General features: G+C 53.1%; 8 protein-coding genes across 8 annotated transcripts; 4 read left to right on the top strand and 4 right to left on the bottom strand.

The window, feature by feature from the left end:
• Positions 1-3,899: 3,899 nt before the first annotated feature.
• Positions 3,900-6,192, bottom strand: BO94DRAFT_532175 (Zn(II)2Cys6 transcription factor domain-containing protein). Its single transcript, XM_025611065.1, has 3 exons — positions 5,862-6,192; positions 4,560-5,770; positions 3,900-4,510 (listed from the first exon to the last, which is right to left on the bottom strand). Exons 1-3 carry the CDS (start codon positions 6,055-6,057, stop codon positions 4,067-4,069), a joined length of 1,851 nt encoding a protein of 616 aa, XP_025470985.1. The 5' UTR covers positions 6,058-6,192; the 3' UTR covers positions 3,900-4,066.
• A 3,591-nt stretch (positions 6,193-9,783) lies between these two features.
• BO94DRAFT_325128 (uncharacterized protein) lies at positions 9,784-10,213 on the bottom strand. The gene is made up of 2 exons (XM_025606931.1): positions 10,041-10,213; positions 9,784-9,969 (listed from the first exon to the last, which is right to left on the bottom strand). Exons 1-2 carry the CDS (start codon positions 10,111-10,113, stop codon positions 9,839-9,841), a joined length of 204 nt encoding a protein of 67 aa, XP_025470984.1. The 5' UTR covers positions 10,114-10,213; the 3' UTR covers positions 9,784-9,838.
• Positions 10,214-11,292, bottom strand: BO94DRAFT_325127 (uncharacterized protein). The gene is made up of 2 exons (XM_025606930.1): positions 10,999-11,292; positions 10,214-10,803 (listed from the first exon to the last, which is right to left on the bottom strand). Exons 1-2 carry the CDS (start codon positions 11,080-11,082, stop codon positions 10,315-10,317), a joined length of 573 nt encoding a protein of 190 aa, XP_025470983.1. The 5' UTR covers positions 11,083-11,292; the 3' UTR covers positions 10,214-10,314.
• Positions 11,060-13,090, top strand: BO94DRAFT_325110 (MFS transporter). The gene is made up of 3 exons (XM_025606929.1): positions 11,060-11,568; positions 11,615-12,071; positions 12,120-13,090. Exons 1-3 carry the CDS (start codon positions 11,345-11,347, stop codon positions 12,942-12,944), a joined length of 1,506 nt encoding a protein of 501 aa, XP_025470982.1. The 5' UTR covers positions 11,060-11,344; the 3' UTR covers positions 12,945-13,090.
• A 460-nt stretch (positions 13,091-13,550) lies between these two features.
• On the top strand, positions 13,551-15,457 carry BO94DRAFT_459064 (acyl--CoA ligase; the record flags this gene model as incomplete). Its single annotated transcript, XM_025607823.1, has 5 exons — positions 13,551-13,643; positions 13,714-13,851; positions 13,915-14,349; positions 14,418-14,842; positions 14,899-15,457. The coding sequence occupies 5 exons, from the start codon at positions 13,551-13,553 to the stop codon at positions 15,455-15,457; spliced, it is 1,650 nt and encodes a 549-aa protein (XP_025470981.1).
• Positions 15,458-15,773: 316 nt separating this feature from the next.
• Positions 15,774-17,109, top strand: BO94DRAFT_325254 (oxygenase MpaB family protein). The gene is made up of 2 exons (XM_025606933.1): positions 15,774-17,008; positions 17,087-17,109. The coding sequence occupies exon 1, from the start codon at positions 15,918-15,920 to the stop codon at positions 16,821-16,823; it is 906 nt and encodes a 301-aa protein (XP_025470980.1). The 5' UTR covers positions 15,774-15,917; the 3' UTR covers positions 16,824-17,008; positions 17,087-17,109.
• Positions 17,110-17,557: 448 nt separating this feature from the next.
• Positions 17,558-19,164, top strand: BO94DRAFT_325239 (glutathione synthetase ATP-binding domain-like protein). Its single transcript, XM_025606932.1, has 3 exons — positions 17,558-17,704; positions 17,791-18,115; positions 18,167-19,164. The coding sequence occupies exons 2-3, from the start codon at positions 17,983-17,985 to the stop codon at positions 19,051-19,053; spliced, it is 1,020 nt and encodes a 339-aa protein (XP_025470979.1). The 5' UTR covers positions 17,558-17,704; positions 17,791-17,982; the 3' UTR covers positions 19,054-19,164.
• On the bottom strand, positions 19,164-20,437 carry BO94DRAFT_325050 (alpha-ketoglutarate-dependent dioxygenase AlkB family protein). The gene has a single exon (XM_025606928.1). The coding sequence runs from the start codon at positions 20,286-20,288 to the stop codon at positions 19,275-19,277; it is 1,014 nt and encodes a 337-aa protein (XP_025470978.1). The 5' UTR covers positions 20,289-20,437; the 3' UTR covers positions 19,164-19,274.
• Between the last annotated feature and the right edge of the window lie 344 nt (positions 20,438-20,781).

Here is a 20,781-nt window from a genome sequence, read left to right as displayed (position 1 = left end):
TTCGACACATTCTCACCACCGTCTAGATCCTGTTAATATATTATTTGGAGAAATCCACCATCTATGATATATACCACTGGGAGATTATCATTATCGTGTTGAGGTCTAGGGGGTGATGCGGACAAATGACTCCGAAGTTGAGGATATTCATCCCGAATGCTCAATCACTTAACTCCACGTCACTGCTCAACGTTCTCAGATATCCCCAAAGAAGTTATCAATCGCAATGCGTCCAAGCTCCCTGATAGCCTCAAGAAAGCCCAACAGAGATCAAGAGCAGAAATCAAGAAGAAACCGATCATGTTTACCTACTGCTGAGCGGTAACTCGCTCGGTAAACTACTGTATGGAAGTATTTGATACAATGCATGTATATCCATTTTATTCCAATGTGCATGGCTGATGTATCATTTCTACTCTGACACACTGTATCTTCTGGACTAACCATTAGATCATGACACGAGGGATAGGTTATAGAGTGAAACACGCCACCCTATTCCTTGACTGGGGTTAGCATCATGGTCCAATCACCAAAGCCACGAGAAATGAGCTGTGATTCAATGGCAGGATTAACCCACAACGGGATAACTCTGGAGGATCAGATACATGACTCGGATTTCTATACAACATACGGGTTATATTATTGTTGTTGAGATCGAGCCAAGTACCATTCTCACACTTTCCCATAATTATGGTCTTGGTCGTGATCCCACACGTCATGTCTTGCGTTTCGTCTAGGATCGAAATTACCAACCGGTAAAAGATGTCAGACCCATGTCAGGGGACATACAAACATCAGGCATTGAATAACTACAACCTGAAGTACCATACGTTATCATTGAATCTGGCTGGTCGCAGACATATTTTATAGCAAGAAGGTGATACACTCTATATCATCCATAACATTATCTTTCCAATCGGACAAACAAGGACAAGGTGTTAAAGCAAATGAGTTAATAATTCCCAAGCCGATAACCTTCCCCATTTCATGAAAGAAGTCGATGAGAAAGCTGCCCTGCCAAATGACAAGAACAAAACATTATGATCATTCACGTGATGTGTCCACAAATCCACGAGATTAAGATAAGAAACCAGAGAGCTAAAAGCGTCCAGTATGTTTCTTCACAACACACGTTATAAGATCTACAAGCGCAAACCGGGACTAACCCCTACTTCCAGTTACTAAGATAAGCCTGGCGGTTATGAGGTAGTTAGACTGGGAAGACTCATCAGTCTACCAGGAACCTAAGTATCCTCCTCTTCGAGGGTGCTATTATCTATCTTTCTCATGTAATTCCCACCTACTGAATCAAGTATTCTTCCTCCTCTGTGTATCCCCTCCTGTATAGCATAAATGAACTCAATAAAAATGAATCTAGCAATATAAACAAAACAAACCCACATCCCCTAACACCACCCCTCCCCTCTTAACATCCACGCACACACACCGAAAAACAAACAAAGAAGCCCCCTCCGAACCCGATATCAGGGTTACGTTACGGTTCCCTGCATCTGACACATGTCATTCATTTCCTTTCATTTCACATAAAGCCTATATACATTAATACCCACCTACCTACATACCTGCGTAGTTGCCCCGTCCACAACTGCGTTTAATATATTACTCAACCCTCCCAGTGAATGTAACTAATGTGCACAGCCACCGACACACAATCTATCTGAACTATAATCCCTACTCCCTCATCCACTCCTCTGCAGTTGGCAGGTGTCAACCGGATAAACTTAAAAACGGGTTGCCAGCGCATACAAACCGTCTAAGCACAAGGGGAATAGCTGGCTGGCTGACTACTACGCTACGTGCTAGGGTTGGGGCTTACTCAGCGGAGTATATTTTCTACGTAGGTAGCTGCAGTGCAATATCCAACATGACTACTACCTATGTAGCGTAGTAGGTAGGTAACTGACATACATAAGTAGCCTAGTCTAGTCTAGTCTAGTTTAGTCAACTCCAATCAAGTTACTTAGTCACTTCGCTCTACTTCGACCTGATTCGACATATCTACTATCTATCTGACCAGACCGGAAGCTACTTATTAGGTACTTTGTACTAAGATAATTAGCACAATTCACTACCTATCTAGCCAGTTACTGATAAGTAACTAGGCAACCAACTACCTATCCTACAGGAGTCTGCAGTACCCCCCCATCCACGCACAGCTGACAACATACATGACATTATCTCCGACTCGGAAGCACACATCGGCTTTTATCGGGAGTTAGGGGACTCGGGAACTCGGGGAATGGGGAGATATCTACTCTTTGGGTGTTAGTGTTAGTATCTTTGACTGACAGTGGACGGAGTACCGAGTACCGAGTACCGACTGGGGTACATGCAACTCATACTTATCAGAGATAACAAGATAGGGTTGAGGGTGATGGATAGAGAAGGATAGAAGAGGATAGATAACTACGTACATATGGTATTAATAATCAGTTTTATCTGCATAAAGGTATTATGCATAAGGATGAGATTACTGACCCAAGGACGCAATGATCAGCTCGTGAATGACATCAGAACGACTGACTGGCTGGCTGAATGGTTACTGTGTACGGAGTAGTAAATAGAGTAGGTAGGTAGTCATCACGTTATCAGGCCTCTCCACTACATTACACCCCACTCCACTCTCCGGAGAATCCACGGGGAGACCGACTCCATATCTCTTCAGACGCTGTCTCAGTCTTCGTCACTGCACTCAATTGACGGACTACTTTAGTCCAGAGTACCCAGTACCTCTCCGTGGGTGGGGATGGAGGTGGAGGTGGAGGTACTGTGGGTAAAGACAAGTGTGAAGACACCGTAACCCCCACCGACTAACCATCTAGGTACATAGTAGCTGAGACAGACAAACAAACAAACATCCAGACCCAAAATTGGATTCCAATTCTGCACGTCCTCCACAGATAGGACCGGACCGGACCAATTCAACAAACCAAGAAAAACAAACAAAGCGGATGTCCTCCGTCAGAAGTAAAGTGTAGTACAGGAGATGTACCCCTCCCTCTTGGCAACACCCAAAGTACCTCCCAGCATACGCGTACTAATTCCTTCATGCATCGAACCTTTTCCCAACCAAGACATCCTCCCCTGTTCACAGTGTAACCCAAGATCACCGCCAAGCCGAACATATTCCCTCCTGGATGGCGACCAGGGGAGGAGGGGGGGCGGCGCGCCCCCAAGAAAGACGAGGAGGGGGGGCAGGCAACATGTGAAAAGTGCAAACTCACCTCACCTGGTAGGGATATATTAACCTGCAGGCTTGGCAGGCGCTTATCGAGATTAGGTTCGGGGCAAATGAACCCCCTCTTTGGGTAGGGGGAGCGATTGGTCGGGATAAATGGAGGGAATGAGCAGAGTGGAGTCCCACTAATGTATGTGCGTACGTGGGTGTCCGTGTCCTGTCCCTGTTATCGGTGGCGAGAAGGATACCAGTAGACCAAGTAGACCAAGTAGACCAAGGGGATAGCATGAGGATAGATACCAAGGTATACCAAGATACCAAGAGGGATATACTGACCAACATAGAAGATAGTGGGTATACCAGACGGAAGCGGAGCTACCGAGGTATCTGGATTGGCGGAAAGTGGCTTGCCGGACCCCCGCCGGAGCTGCCACCCGCGGGAAGCTACGGGTTCGGCTCGCAGAACCTAACTTGCCTATCATTTCTCCCTACCACAGACACAGACCAGACCACTGTAACCAGTCGATGGACCCTGCACGGTCGGCTGGCCTTTTGGTCGAGACCCGGGATCTACGCGCGGCGAATCCCTCATCCTCACGCCCGGCTGCAGCTCCCATGTCGTAACTGTTTCGGCCCTGCTCGCCACTGAGGGGTCGGCTAAAGACGTGATCCTGCTCCTACCATCCCCGCGGAAGTGGATTTCCGATCTCGGTCATGTCATCAATTGTAGTCTAACCACCAACTTCTAATCTAAAGGCAAATATGACAATACACCCTTGCAAACACCGTGGCAAGGGAATCAGGGTATTAGGAAACAGAAAAGGAAACAAAAGAAATACATCACATCATCACAGTACAGGCCCCATCCTAGCTATATGACGCCCCATTGAGCTTGGCACACGCCAGAATCATTCGCGTGATGGGAAGCAATAACGTAACACTAACGCTGCCAACCTCCTCTAGCACCAACAATTGCTGCAGGGTCCGCGGAGCTGGCAGCATGCCGCCATCCAGGCCCCGCGTCCATGACCGTAGCGTCTGGGCGCGGGAAATCATCCACTCCCCCTCACTGCGTGCTCGCCACATCTCCTCCGGTGCCGGCAACGGCAGCTGCAGAAGGATCGCACTGTCCAGCGGGTCAATGTAGGCCCCGTTGAATCGTCGCGCTTTGCCTGCCAACGTGCCAATGATGTTGGCGAAGAAGATGTTCCGTCGCAGCGACTCGGTAAATTTCCATCGCTTCCAATCCGTTTCATCCTCGTGTGGCGTGCGGAGGATGTCTTCATGAAGTTTGTACACGCGCTGAATCATCTACCAAACGGGTCAGCCGGGTCCTGATGTTAGGGAAGGATTAACGTACCCGTAAGAGAAATGAAACCGGAGCCTCGGCCTGTCCATCCTCAGCCGGGTTTGGCAGCTTACCCATGCCGGCCACGGGGAAATTGTCGCCGAAAATGCTCAGGATCTGATTGACGCACACCCCATGCAGGGCCACTACGCAGCCCTCGGCCGCTGCCAGACGGTCCTCAGTGTGCATGGTGAGGTCAAACGTATCACACGACTCCATGTAAGAAGCATAGGACGATATAGAGCTGAGGGTAGTGCTCAAAGGCTCCCCCATCGATTGCATCGCATACCCCTGCAGTTGGTGATGTAGAAAAGGCGAGCAGAACTGTCGTTGCAGAGTGAGCCCCGGGTATTCTCGTAACAGGCTAAACAGCTCTTGATAGAGATCGCTAATGTCGCCTGGGGTGTGGTGGCTGGTCTTGGGTAGGAAGCTTTGACCAAACGCTGACCCGGTTCGGCTAACCGAGTATGTGCTGAGCCGCCATGGATCATCCTCCTCGTCGTTAGGAGCCATGCCATCCGTCCAGATATTATCGAAGTAGCCCGCCGATAGCGACGACAGGTTCAGTCCGCGCGCCGCAGTGTACGAGTCGCCCGGAAGACCCGCTGGGGTCGGGGGTACCATGGTCACCGGGGAAGACCCCATCGTCCCGTGCGGGGGCATGTAGAGCATCTGAGAAGAGTGGCTGGAGCAAGTGTCGAGAGACCCGGGAAAGTAGTCCTCAAGGCCAAAGGTCTCGGGCTGTTCATGAAAGTCGTCATTCCAGGGTGGTGAGTGGATCATCGAGACATCCTGCATCGGAAACATTGTACTGTCGTTCACGCCATGAATGGCAAAGTCGGCGTGCGACGGGGTGTCCGGACTCCAGGAGCCCGGGATCTCGTTCAGTTCATCGCAGGTGGAGGAGGGGTCGAAAGGGTAGACCGGCAGGGGCCATGGCGTACCACCGGGAATCAGGCCCGCACAGGCCGGAACCGCGTGGAGAGACCCCGCGGACGAATCAAGAGCCTCCGGAGGGTCTTCGAGAGTGGCTCCTTGAACAGGAACAGACGACTGTGGATAAACGCAAGGCCGTCGGCTTTGCAGACACCGGCTACAGGATGGCCGGGTCATGGAGCACCGCAACTTCTTTTGCGCACAGGCGTCGCAGGATTTGCGCTTGGACTGGCGTTCCTGGCCGATGTTTTTAATACAACGGCGGCGATGGCGGTCCCGCAGATCACCTATTGTCCGGTTAACCACAGGTGTGCACAACGCAGCCGTGTTCCCAACACATGGGTCAATCTTGTGTGACCAAAGAAAAGGGCAGCCTACGTCGACTGTACGTCTTGTTGCAGATGCCGCAACGGTATTCCCCATCGGCTGTGGGTTGCGATGGGGGAGGCGGCAACGATTGACTGTTGGTTGCACCTGACTTCTTGGACTCTGTTACAGCGATGCGAGCCCTTCCTGATGAGGGCTCAACGTCCATGGGCATTTGATCACCCGACGAGACGGTCATGGCGGGCATTGCGTTCTAGCCACACGCAGGACAATAGGACAGTAATTAGAAGAGATGTGTCAAAGGGAATGGGGAACGAAGAAAAAATGTCGTGGGTCAGATGGGAGGAGCATGAGATATAATTATGCCACGCGGAGCAAATATAGAACCAGAGAAAGAAAAGACACCGAGGGGACCGAGTCGATAAGTACAACATCCGGGCCACCCATTTCGGATCCGGGGCGACTGTTGAGGGGAAAGACCATCGGCCAGATTAGTCAAGGCTCGCCCAAACTGCCCTAACGATCGATCGGGACACAACTGGAAGGATCCTGATCCTTTTCTCGCACATCTGACCCGACTCGAGGGCGGTTGAATACACCCCGTTCTGGGTGCAGAGCGCGGAAAACCCCCGAAACCGTAGCTTGTAGCTTGGAAATCGTTTTATTGGCATGGGGGGCATTTGTTAAGATTCGCCCGCCCTAGTTCCTGCTGAGATAGGTGCGCAGCAAATGGGGGAGGCCGTCTCCTGCATGGCTTAATCTGATGTTGCCCTGCATCCCTGATATTATTCTGGCCCGTGGTGGGTGCACCACCAATTAGGGGACGCGAGCCTCGTCCTCGGCTCCTGGTCCCTCGATAGGATATGAATGTCTTGGAATCGATCTCCCGCTGACAATCCAGAACGCGACGCCACGCCAGGCGGCGATCACCCAAGCCCAAGCCATCCGCGTTAGCCAAGATATCGAATGCGCAGTTCAGCCATTCATGAGTCCGCCACGGTCGCCGCCTGGGCCGGATTGATCATTGTGCTGCATTGCATTTCCTGTTCGGATGTAACCGCGGAGGGCCACGTCCTTTTGCAGGTCGGCGTAATTCCACGGCCACCGGGGCTGGTTGCACACAGTCCACGCTTATTAACGGGTTTAGCGCTCCCACCCGGATCCCATTTGCCCTGATGATTGGCAATCCCGCTGTCCCGTATTCCCTCGCCACACTCTAATTTGCTGGGCGTTTGCTAGTCGGGCCCTCTTTTGCAGTTATCTCACTGGCTATCGTTGGCTAGCCTAGCATATCAGGAGTTACCCCCTCCCCTTTACGATATTGGTTGCAGGCTAAAATGGAGACTGCCCATCCTGTATCTAGCACGTTGGCAGCGGAATGGCCCGCAAGTTAGCGTTGTCGCAGGATGACCGCACTAAATTGTAGGAAACGCTCCCTCCCCCCACCCACCCACCGACGAATTCTGCAATGGTGAATCCAGACTCCGGAGCCCATCAATTCCTGAAGGAAACGTGGTTCCTGGGGCCGGTAAATTCACACGAGCACCGCGCGTGCCACAGTGGACCGGACCTTTACTGGAAATAGATTCTTAGTCGACGGCGCGGATATTGCGCGATGCATCCGCCTTGGTCAGACTCCAGCGTAATCCACAGATACGAGGCCGATCCTGGGCCATTGAATACGAATTAGCCAATTTCCTGATTCGATCACGTATGTCGGGGGTCCCTGATGTTATCCGTGGAGTAACTAGTCAAAGGGTATCTTTCCCCGTCGCAGCAGCAGGGACAGCTGCGTCGGACATGATGCAAATATGTACTAGTGGTGTCGTTGGCGCCTTTGCTGCAGATGTACTTTATTAAACCCGGTGCAAGATAAAGAAGGAGGGGTGCAGGCCGATAAGGGGGGAGGATGGGGGATGGAGACTGCAACGTACTCCGCTGGGCCCCGATGCATGGACCATGAAGGCCGGCATCCATCCCCCAACACCCATCCTTTTCTGGGATCCGGCGGAGTCTCCACGCGATTAACACCTCCGTGACTCGGGTTAGCGGCGGCGAATTCCCGACCCTCATACCCGGAGCCTCAGGAGGGTATACCACGAGTCATGTAGACCGTCAGCTAAGAACTCGGAATCCCGGCAATGGAAAATAGAATATGACGTTCACTGATCACTCACGCGACGTCGATCTTCAGACTCGATTTGGTTAGCGGGATTGCCAGCTGATTCTGGGGGCCAAACTTAGCAGGTGGACTGGTGGAGGGTAATACGAACCCTCGTGGAATGACCTGATGGCTGATGCCAATGTGGCGGACTGACGGCGGATCAGGGGGAAGGGAAGGGGGGGCAAGGGGGGGAAACTGGGAAGGAGGAAATGATCATCTCTGGTGGAGTGAGTACCTCGAGAAGGAAATGGAGGGCTGGCTGCAAGGGAAGTGGAAGAAGGGGATTGGATTGGATTGAGGTGAATAGTGGGAAGGGAGGGAAGTACGACATTGTCGCTGGCGCCGGGATCATCTGACCACGCCCATACGCCCATTGGTCTCTGCGGAAAGTGAAACGCCTCGTTCTGCACCGGCGCCGACCAAGATGCCACACCTGCACCGCTTCCATGTTCAAACCGCCTGCGAAGAGCCCAGCGCGGAACAAATCGAAGCTCATCGAAGGCTTCGTGAATCTGGTGGCCACCAGATCAGCCAGCCTATCCTTCCAGGGCTACACCCCTCTCGTGATGCTGGACTGTGCCGTCCAAGTCCCCTCCAGCCAGCCGATCTTTCCCTTTCTGACTGAACTTCCAGAAGTTGGCTGACAACTTGCCCGTTTTCTAGGTTCTATAGGCGCCGCCACCGTACAGTCAGCCTTACGGCTGGACGATCCATAAGCTGACTCCGTAACACCCGCTGGAACACGAAGTCCACGTCCCAATTCCCATCTACTTCGGGTGTCTACCAAGAAGTTGAAATGCCCTGCTGGCAGGCTCGGGGGGAAGCAATGCGCGTCATGCAGTAGCACTGTCGTAGCGCCGCATGCGCCTATATGCCGAGCAGAATGTTATCAGCTGGGACAGTGACAGCCGTCAACCGGAGTCCGCACTTTGTCCTACCTGCTTGCCGCTCCACCTGGAGCCGGGGTCAGAGTCGGCAACTTGCGGTTCCGTTTAAAGTATCCCTATTTTAGCAGCAAGACACAATAGACATCTCGGGTGTCTCGCGTGGCTGCAGGGGAGACATATTTGTTTCTGCACAGCCCCAGGGACGACACCGGAGAAAATGCAGGGGCGGTCGCCCTTCACCACGGTGCCTCTTGAAGATTACTGCCTACGGGGGGGCTGTACGCTCGGCATATCCGAGCGTTGTCGAGGGGTGGATCAGCCGTGCCCAGAAGGACGTTCATGCGACTACAGCGTCCTTGCAACCTCGAGCAAACAATGATCACCCCGACGCAAGATATCGTGATGGTGAATATCAAACTGATCATATCTGTCCACCAACCATCCTGATTCAGGTTCTCGCGCTACTGTAAGTCCTTGCTAGGAGCACACCACATTAAGATAACAATCAAACGGCCCCTGTAGCCGGAGCTCGGAGCAAGCCTACCGTCTAATTTACTCAATCTGGCAAGGCTAGGGATAGTGTTGACTTGCTGCTCTAGCCATAACCTATTCTTCCATCTGAGCCCTCGCGGGCTCGGAAGCCGCGGGCAATTTGAACATGCTACGGAATATATGCTATACAATCAAAGGATTTGAGTTTAAGTCTGACCTCGAAAACAGTGTCAGAACTCAGAAGAATGACTTTCAGAATGCGAATCAGCCAGTTATAGTACCCACCCTGGTGTTCGGAAGCCAAGCATTGGTGCCTCCTGGGCGCTTCTGCACTCTGCGGGCCTCTCGGCGCTCAAGGCTTGTCTCGCATGGATAACGAACACCACAAGACTCCGTACTCCGTGCTCTTTCCCGCGCGGATCGTCGCAGGCTTCGCATTATTGCTTGCGGGACACTGCTGGACTTGAGATGGTTCCAGACGCTGCTCAGCCACTGCTACTATTAAGACCATCCACCGAGTGGCTACAAATCTGCACAAAACGGAGTCCGAATAACGTCCGGCTGACAGGCAACCCCCGGATGAGGAAGGCCACTCCAGACAAGTCGATACGGGGTGCTGTTAATTGATAATTCTGTCAGTCATCCTGCAAAATATTACGACACCGCGTCCCCCTAATCCAGACCCACCGGCTAAAATATGACCACAGCAGCGTCGGCCAGTCATCTCGACCTGAGAAGTTGGTGGCGTTTTCGCAAACATCCCAGCATGCACTAGTCCTTAGTCGATTAGGCATTCTTTATTCATCACTTCTCGTTGTGTCGCTGAAGATACTTTGGGTCTAGACTCCAATCACGACGTAGCTTCCATAGGGCAGGCAGATCGATACTGCCAGCAGACTAGCTCACCAGTTGACTGCATCCCGGCCCGTCAATCCACTTCTGTGGCCTACAAATCATCCTCTTATCGCGGCAAGACATGTCCTGCTCCGATATTGCATCGCGACCGTTGTGAACGGGATAGCTTCCTGTTTGACCGGGCGGGTTGGGGATCGTCTGCCGCGGAGGAACCCCGGTGAATTTCGCAAACCTGAAGCCTTCCGAACGCTAACCCACGCAGCATACTCTTGGCGTCTTGCTGGACTGTGCGACCTCGCGACGTATTCTTCTTTTCCTGGGGAGATTCATCAGCCCGTGGCCTCAGACGTCTTGTTCGATAGAGGCTGAGATAGACAATGTATAGTGCCCGTCGGACCCTAAATGTGAAGCCGTGAAAGACCCTGCGTCGACCAGGGGGCTGCAAGACGGCTTGAGATTTCGTAACCTCGCAGTCTCCCAATCTATCTACCTCCTCTTTGGTGTGGGGATCCTTGCAAGATACTGTACCACCTTGGATATTGCTTATCGGGAATGCCGCAGGCATCCATCTTTTGCCTCCCTGCACCGAGACCCTCTTCTCTGCATGTTCAGGGATGGTCTGAATTAGACTGTAAGGTATACGTCAACATCGCTCATGGCCTTGCTGCTTGCTGCTCGGAGCAATGGAGATCAAGCTGGAAGAACACGCTCCTAGATCGGAACAAAGGAAAAACATGGTCGAGATGCGACCGAGGGAAAGCCTCGAGCCGAACACGATTTTGATTGAGGCCATCCCTGTCCTCAGACTATGACTGATTGAGACCAACCAGGCAGATCGACCAGATGCGCATGCCAAGGGATGCCTGTCCCACATTATTAATAACGATTTGCATAACTACCCTCATAAACTGGATAAAACTTTCGCGTAACAACAGACTCAATCGTGGATTGGCGGTCGAGAGAGCTTCCAAGTCCATCCCATGCACTGCTCGGACGATTCACTGTTGGCCCAATTCAATGTAGGATTTCAATCAAGACCAATGTGACTCTCATAAAGCCCCCCCCCAGGTGCCATTGCACCATGGCTGCCTCTCTTCCTAGCTTTCTTCCGCATTATCCTACTGTCACGGTCTAGGATGTCGCTGCACTCGAGTACAACTGATGTGGAAAAGCAGGCAGGGAGGGAGCAGGCCTCGCAAGTGCACGAATTGAATAGATCACAGGTCTCTGGGCTGGCTAAAAGGAACGATGCTGTCACGGTCGATTGGGACGGTCCTGACGACCCAGAAAATCCCCTAAATTGGCCCACGGGCAAGAAAGCTCGTCAATTGGTCCTGTTGTCCTGTAACACATTCATAACGTGAGTCTATCTGTCCAGCACAGTCTGAGCCAGCTAACCAAGCAAGACCCCTGGCGTCGTCCATGTTTGCACCAGGGCTCAGGGGCGTCATGTCCGACTTCCATACCACGAATGACATGCTGGGCTCCTTCGTCGTGACCGTCTTTGTCTTGGGGTACATGGTCGGCCCGTTTGTGGTTGCGCCGTTGTCCGAGATCTACGGTCGCGTCCCGGTCTACCACGTCTGCAATGTTTTGTTCCTTGTCTTCACCGTTGCATGCGCCGTTGCGCAGACCCTACCGCAGCTGATCGTCTTCCGCCTGCTGGCCGGTGTTGGTGGCGTCTGTCCGCTGACGATCGGATCGGGTACTGTCGCGGATATGGTGCCCCTGGAAAAGCGCGCAGGCATCATGTCTATATGGGCGCTGGGACCAATCCTAGGACCGGTGGTCGGCCCAGTTGCAGGCGGGTTTCTTTCCGAGGCCGAGGGTTGGCGATGGGTGTTCTGGGTGATTGCTATTGCTGTAAGCACACTTCACCGGCGTGTCGGGGAGAAAGGCTAACACTTGTAGACCGGTGTCATCACGATCGGATGTATCTTCTACTACCACGAATCGTATGCCCCGGTGCTATTGGAACGCAAGGCTACCCGGCTACGCAAAGAGACGGGCAACTCAAATTTGCAGTCCAAATACTACACCGGTCCATTCACGACACAATCATACCTGAACACATTGGCCCGACCGATGAAGCTCCTGGCATTCTCGCCCATCGTTCTGATGCTGTCGTTGTTCGCCGCCATCACATACGGCTATCTGTATCTGATGTTTACAACCATCCCGCCGATCTTCAAGAACGCCTACGGGTGGTCCACCGGGGTGGCCGGTCTGTCATACCTGGGCTTTGGGATCGGGAGCGTCACCGGCCTGGTGTCGTATGGCGTAGTGTCCAACCGGCTTGCCGTCCAGCACACGGCGCGCGGCACATTCACGCCCGAGTGTCGTCTGCCGCCCATGGCAGTGGGCTGCTGGTTCGTCCCCATCGGCCTGTTTTGGTACGGATGGGCCGCGCAAGCCCACACACACTGGATCGTGCCCATCATCGGGACCGGGGTGTTCGCGCTGGGGCTGATGACGGTGTTCATCGCGACCAACGCGTATCTGGTGGAAGCGTATCTGAAGGAAGCGGCATCGGTGACGGCAGCCAGCACGGTGCTGCGGTCGCTGGTGGGAGCAGTGCTGCCACTGGGCGGCCCAGCCATGTATGATAGGCTCGGGGTGGGCTGGGGCAATTCGCTGCTGGCATTTATGGCGCTGGCTCTGTGCGTGTGCCCGGGCCTGTTCTGGCGGTATGGGGAACGGATCCGGACGCATCCTCGGTTCCAGCTTCGGCTCTGATCGGTGATGAGCAATGCGCCGGAGCCACTATCTGCCAGCCCACGGCCGTTGGTAAGCTTCGCGGCCTCGCCGAGCTCCATCATTGGCCTGCTCGCTGCATCCCAGCGGGTCAGCCGGGCTGCCTGTTCTTATGGTTATCAGCCAGCCTCACAGCCCATTGGTCTCCACGCCCTATTCCAAACGGCGCGGCGACACTAAAAATCTGTGCCCACCCCCGACCGGTCTTCCTCCCCGCTGATTCCTGGATATTCTCCGACCCGCAGCTGCCCTGGCTTTTTCCTTGTCAGTTGTCCTATCGCCAACAATGTCTTTGTCTACCAGGGCGGGGGGTTATAGACATACACTCCCTGACACACCATGCCATCCATGCATCGCACGGCCCATGGCCGGGTCGGGTCCGCCTGACATGCCATGCCATGCCATGCCGTCCGTCCATACAGACAATCCAATCCAAAAAAAAAAAAAACCCCCTATTTAAACATCCTGACTCGTACGCCCCGATAAAGCTATAAGATAGTAGTACGCCCGTCATCATGCGTCTGGCAAGTCCCTGCATCCTTGTCTCCTCGCATCCCCCCTTGTCCTCTCTTCCCTGTCCCTCCCAGCATGATTTTCGAACCTGCTGCCAGGGCCCCCGTGCCTTGCTTCGATGTCATCTCGTATATCTTCTCCGACCCGCCCTACAATCATGATGAACCGGTACTGCCCCGTCTTCATACATACCCTTGCTTACATGCCCTAGAATGTCTTCTCTAACGGACATACCTAGATCTACATTGACGTCCACAATCCCACCCGCTCCATCTCCTACAATCAAGCTCGAAGCATTATTCGCCAACTCATCGCGGGATTGCGCGCCTGGGGCGTGAAAGAAGGTGACTGCGTCGCTATTCACTCTTTCAATGATGTATTTCTACCTTCCCCTGTCCAATGTGCGTCGAAGGTAATGATCTAATGGACTGATCGACAGATCTACTACACCATGCTAGTCCTGGCCATTGTTGGCGCAGGAGGCATCTTCACGGGCTCGAACCCATCCTATACAGCTCTCGAACTCAGTCATCATTTCCGATCCTCGGCTACGAACTTTATCATTACGGAGCCGGAGCTTTTAGGTCCGATTACGGTGGCCGCGAAAGAAGTGTCGATCCCGGCAGATCGAATTCGGGTATTTGATATCCTGGGCCAGTCGATACCAAAGGGCACGGTGTCGTGGACGGAGTTGCTCACTTATGGTGAGGAGGACTGGGTAAGGTTTGATGATGAGGCGATTTCCAGGACAACTACGGCTGCAAGATTGTTTAGTAGTGGGACGACGGGGCTTCCCAAGGCGGCGAATATCACGCATATGAACCTTGTGGCGGAACATGAGCTCGTGTTTGAGTTGAATCCCAGGCCGTGGCGGGTACGTACCTTAGATCTTTATGTCGTCGGATTCATCTTTGGAAGGCTATGTGCTGAGATTGAATCAAGGTAAGCAGGGTTGTGCCTATGCCCCTCTTCCACGCCGCTTCCGCTCCGAGTAGCCACTTTGGCAGTCTGAAAGCCGGCCACATCAATTATGTTATGCGACGCTTCGACCTGACCCTTTTTCTGGAAACAATGGAGAAGTACAAGATTACGGAGATAGCTGTCGTCCCGCCCATTGCTATAGCCATCATCATGCATCCCATGTCCTACGAGCGGGGCTATCTGCGATCAGTCCGCGCGAGTAACCTGGGCGCGGCACCGATGGATAGAAACGCCCAGAAACGGTTCCAGGACTTGCTTGGACCAGGCGCATACTGTACGCAGGTCTGGGGTATGACGGAGACGTGTTCTATCGCGACGATGCTTCGATGGGATGAAGAGGATGAGACGGGCTCGGTGGGGAGGTTGGTGCCGAATTTGGAAGCCAAGTATGTTCCATCTCTTTGTTTCTTTGTGCGGGACTAATGGGGAATGGGGTATGTAGATTGGTTGATGACGCCGGCACCGACATCTCCGACTACGGCGTGCGAGGTGAGCTCTGCGTCCGCGGACCAACGGTCACTCCAGGGTATTTCAATAACCCGGCTGCCAACGCGGAATCCGTTGACGCAGATGGCTGGTTCCACACGGGGGATATCGCGTATTGTGATGGCGCAACGAAGAAATGGTACATCGTAGACCGAAAGAAGGAGCTCATCAAGGTACGGGGGTTCCAGGTCGCCCCGCCGGAACTAGAGGCTGTTCTGTTGGCGCATCCGCTCATTGTAGATGTCGCTGTCATTGGGCTGCGAGATGTGGTGCCCGGGACGGAACTGCCACGAGCGTATGTGGTTAGACGACCCGGGACGGAGGAGCGGATGTTGACAGAGGAAATGGTTAAGAAATGGTTGGGGGAGAGGTTGGCGAAATATAAGGCACTCACAGGAGGAGTCAAGTTCGTCGATGCAATACCGAAAACGGCGAGTGGCAAGATCTTGAAGAGGGTGTTGAGGGAGGAGAGTCGAAGAGAGGTCAAGGAGGCTAGGGGGAGGCCAAGGTTGTAGTTTTCTTTGTGCTCTGGTTTTGACGGTTTCCTGTCGATTTCGCTTATTGTCTATATCTTGTAGTTAGTACATACCCAATACCCCATACCCTACCTTCTCGGTGACTGTTTAACCTCACTTTTGGATCTGAGACTGATTGTGGTACGCATCGCCAGTTTCCATGTTGGGTGAAACATACTTTGGTAGATCCAGGTCTTCTACTGGTCCTGTCGCTGCGTTTCGATGGTTGAGTCGGACAGATTCATCCTTGTCATACCGGATTGACATCATGACCCTAGATCCGCGATCCTCCGACCCCGCCTGACCTCCAGAACGGGCGCAAGGCCATCAGGTGCAATACGAGAGTCGGCTTTGTCATGCTTGCTTTTGCGCGGCTGACTTAGTAAACTCCGTCGGTCTGCACATCGGGCACCTGTGTGGACTTTCTCTCGTGGATAACTTTCCAGATCAAGCCTCCAAGATGGTGTTTGGCCATGCTATGCTAGCTGTCCTAGTGGCCTTGGTAGTCATTACTTTCAGGCTGTTGTCTCACGGTAAACATCTATCGGTATCAAGATCGTCGTCATCAGAGGAAAACCTCGGAAAACTCGCTCCCAATGACACACAGCACATACAGAAGGTCCTCCGCGAAGGTATTATCCTTGCCGGAGGCGCAGCTGCTATCCTTCTACAGCTTGCCATGCCGGGAATTGGTAAAGCCATCGACATCCATAGCAACTTTTCCTACCGGCCGCTTGACCGGCTGCGCACGACGATGACTTTCATCTACTGCATGGCCTTTGGTACTCCACAGGAGAAACGGATTGTCGTGGATATGGTCCACCGCGCCCATGCTCCGGTCAAGGGAGCCGGCTACTCGGCCGACGACGTGCGCCTCCAACTCTGGGTTGCAGCATCGCTCTATGCCATTGATATCAGTTTGTATGAGGATACTTTCGGATGGATGGACGAGGCGGCCGCGGAAGCCGTGTATCGCGAGTACGCCGTGTTTGCAACATCATTGCGCGTACCCGTGGAGATGTGGCCGGTCAATCGCAAGGCATTCTGGGCTTACTGGGACCAGCAGATCGAACAGGTGGAGGTCACCCCAGAGGCGAAAGGTGTGGCGCATGATATGCTATATAACAAGAGGCTTCCATTGCACATGAAGATACTTATGCCATCTGTCAGGCTGATTACGGCGGAGTTGCTTCCCCAACGGGTCGGAGAGGCATATGGTCTCAAGCGCACGAGGCTGGGGAGGGTGGCCTTGGGAGTAATGAAAGCGACTTATTCTTTGATCCCGACATATATCCGGACGTATCCAATGGCGTATTATCTGAAGGATATGCGGAGGCGGATAGAACGACGGTCTGATCGACGGTGATCTGCAGTACTATTTGTGTGCCATGTTAGACTGCTCTTCGAAAAGTCCTAGGTGAATCCTTGCCTAGAGTGGAATATAATGGATAAGATTCGATGGTACTGCACAGAAGCGACTTGACTTTACCTTCGTCTAGGGTTGACGATCCAAGTCGAGTTTATAGGGAGCTTTCGAATAAGCAGGCTAAGGTAAGTGACGCGTTTGGTGCGATTCAGTTGTTCCCTTAAATCACGTTGGAACGCGACCGTAGACACTGACGCCATTAGCAGGTGGTGCACCAAGCTTCCACTGCTTCACCTCGCGATGAATGTGTCTGGACTCAGCCAGAGGTGCCTGGCGCTTGGCTAATCGTCGATGTCATGGTGGACCAGCACCCCGTATCCTATAGAAACCAGTAGTATCCTATAGACTCGAGGCTCAGGTCAGTATATCGTGCACAGTATTGTAGGATCACGGTCCCAGGACAAACAAAAAGGGCCCGAAAACATGCACAACCATGTATACGCTGTCAACAAGGGAAGATTGCTACCAGGTCCATCCGTGCCGAAACATGTTCTTGAGGAAGCAGAGCTCGGAGGTATGCATCTACAGGCCGAAGAGAGCGAGAGTTGTAAGAGATGGTTGGGGGTTTGCTAGGTTTGTTGTGTTTGTCAGATGCCCCCATGCCAAAGGAGGCAGGTCCATATTACTGGATGAACTTTGGGCATTGAATTAGACCGTTGGGATACTACTGACTTGTATCCCTTGGTACTTCATTCCATTTAGGTACTTCGCTCTGAGTCTATCAATCTACATCATCCCAGAGCCACGGCAATCACGAACATTTCCTGTCTCTCACGTTTGTTTCAATGTTGGAATTTATTCCGAAGTTCTTGTCAGAAGAGGTAAAATCTTCAGTTAATCACCTATCCCTCTACCGGAGGGCGAGCCTTTCTACATACAAACAGCTACTGATATCACTGCTATCCAGACATCCCAGACGAGCCACGCCAGCCATCGTATAATATTGGACAAGGCAATGGCATCACATCCGGACTACTCCGGATTGTCGGATCGTTCCGAGCACCCCCGGATATTTCCGATGCCGGGCCATTCCCGCGCATCTCCACATCCATAAACCAGATTTGGCTATCAACCTCCAACTCCATCCCAACACACAACAATGGCTCCATCCATACCCCAGATAAGCAGGTCCTTGCATAGTGCAGCTCGCAACTCCCCGATCGTCGCAGTCCTCTATCAGGCCATCGAGCCACCCATCATCAACGGCGCTCGCAAGCCCCGCAAGCCTGGCGGTATCGACCCCACCCCTGACATCTCGGAAACTCGTACTAACTAGACACCAGGCTACCAAGACTCGGGCGCAGACATCGCATATACGCTTCGTAACCACGGTGTCCGCGTTCTTACCCCAGCAACTTCCCCTGACCCCAAAGAGCAAGAAGGCTGGTGTTTCCCCGATACAGAGAAAGGGATCCTGTCCGCTGTGCACCAAGGCGCAACGCACCTGTGGGCCAACACCATCCTGTTCTCTTCACACCCGCTGCAAATTTCCCAGTCTCTAGCCTCAGCTCCCGTCTCTGTAGTTGGTCAGCCGCCTTCCCTAGTTGAGTCCTTCGATGACAAAGCCTACCTCAACGACCAACTCCGAATCCATGGCTCATTCACCCTCCCACAATCATGGCTCATCCGCGGCTCGGATGATATCTCCTCTATCCTAAACTCAATTCCTCGCTATCCTGTAGTCGGGAAGCCCGTCCGCGGCCGCGGCAGCCATGGAGTAAGGGTATGTCATGATCGAGCAGATCTTGAAGAACATGTCACAGCCCTGCTGAACGAGTCACCCATCGTCATGGTGGAGGAGTTCCTTACTGGCGAAGAGGCAACCATCACAATTATGCCGCCATCAACTGAGAAAGGAGAACACTGGAGTCTTCCTCCGATCACGCGATTCAACCATGTCGATGGGGTCGCGCCGTATAATGGTGCCGTGGCAGTGATTGCGAACTCGCGCGCGGTCACCGAGTCCGAAATGCAGGATGCGTCGTACAGAAGTGCAATGCGGCAGTGCGAACAGGTCGCGAAACTGATTGGCGCAACAGCCCCGATTCGTGTTGATGTTAGACGATTCAGCGCGGGGTCCGAGTTCGCCATCTTCGATATCAACATGAAACCGGTACGTTCTCGCCTCCGTCTCCTGGACGTACAGGGACTGATATGTGGTAGAACATGACCGGCCCTGGTCGCCCTGGTCGTGAAGACCAGGCCAGTCTTACCGGTCTCGCGGCCGCAGCTATCGGGTGGGACTATGGAACGTTGTTGCACAAGATTCTCGACAGTGCGCAGCCGGTAGATCGCTTCCGGGCTTACAGGAACCCGTTTGCTTCGCACTGATCAAGTATCTCCTTCATCTATCGTCTCAGTCCAGCATGTTATACCTAGATAGTCCGTCGACTATTCCTCAACAGCAACCATCTTCCCCTCCTCTTCCCTCCACCGATAAACCACCCCATCGCCCACATTATACCGATAATAGTTGCCCGTGCCCCCAGGCACCACCGCTCTACGAAAGGTAATATTGATCCGGCCCATGACACCAGCAGCACCACCACCGTGCGTCCCCTTACGCTTAGGCACACTATGCAACCAATTCGCCTGCGTGTCGCCCCGCATAACCAACATATCACCCGAGGCGAGGGGAAACTTGAGGGGTTTCCCGGCCCCGTTTCCAACCTCCCCAGTAGCACCCACTTTATGCTTCAAGAGGAAAGCTCTCCTCTCGCCAAGCGATATGGACGCAATAGTCGGTCTGGGCCCCAGAAACCGTTCATCATCCGAGTGATACGAGATACTATCCTCGCCCGAAGCGTAGTAATTCACCAAGACGAAGTTGTATTTCGTCCCGTCATCGGTGGCCGCCTCGACCGCTTGGCGGAGGACATCTAGACAGGGCGGGATGGGTCGAGGTTGATGGGGGTGATATTTCTTATCGTCGCTGAGAGGGGCATGGGTTTTACTATCGACCAATATTCGAGATTTGGCTGAGCGTTGGGAGTCATCTTCCGTGGTAGAATCAGGAATGAACGTTGAGGTATCGTCCACGCCAAAAACGGTTGTGAATCTTGGCGTGTTGATGGAGGTGGGTGTGCCACCGCGGCGGATGGTGTATTTCACTCGGTAAAAGGGGAGTTCGGCTCGAAGGAATTGGAACAGTTCACGCGCGAGGGGAGCGGGGAGAAATGGTTGAAAGTAGAGGAGGTCCAAGTGGGGTTGGTTGGTTATGGCTTTGGGGGTACATGGGGGTGGATTGGATAGACGCGTGGAGATGGTGCTCGGAGGGTCGCGGATCGGGATGGGATAGCTGGGGTGGTGGGTGTAGGTTGCTGGGGCGGCAGCTGGGATTGCAGCATCGACTTTGGGTTTCTTGGACGGAAGAGGTTGGAAGAAGGAGCTGATTCGTTTGGACATGCTGGGATGAATGGGTGGTTGGGTGGCGGATTGAACAGTAGTGGGAACTTAGGGAGATGAAGGAGACGCTGTTCGTCGCGGTCTGGAAGGAGGCCAAAGTTAAGCTTATCTTTAGTCGGGGTGGATGATGTCACCGGTAATGGGGATAGAGTAGTGGGTCTCAGATAGACTTCATCTCAAAAGTGGTAGACAGTTGAGGTTATTTGCTCACGGGGAGTCTAGATCGACGGCTATCCCTGGATCGGTTATGTGGATACGTTACCATATCCCTGGATCATGATTCCGGACATGCGGTCGGATGATTGCGGTGGTGTGGTTGCTGGTGGCCTTGGAGCACGTTTCCATTGCTCTACACAGTATGCGGGATTGTCTTCTCCAGCCACCAACTGTGGAGCAAGTGATCAGCCATCTCCGTGTTCAATCTAGTTGCATGGCTACGTTCCCTCCGTAGGAAAAATATAACAAAGTTATATTGATGCTATGCTGCAATCTG

The sequence above is a fragment of the Aspergillus sclerotioniger genome (assembly GCF_003184525.1).
Source record: "Aspergillus sclerotioniger CBS 115572 chromosome Unknown BO94scaffold_5, whole genome shotgun sequence".
In the NCBI taxonomy this organism is placed as follows: domain Eukaryota; kingdom Fungi; phylum Ascomycota; class Eurotiomycetes; order Eurotiales; family Aspergillaceae; genus Aspergillus; species Aspergillus sclerotioniger.
Note: the sequence above shows the minus strand (reverse complement) of the source record. Positions and strands in the feature narration are given on the sequence as shown.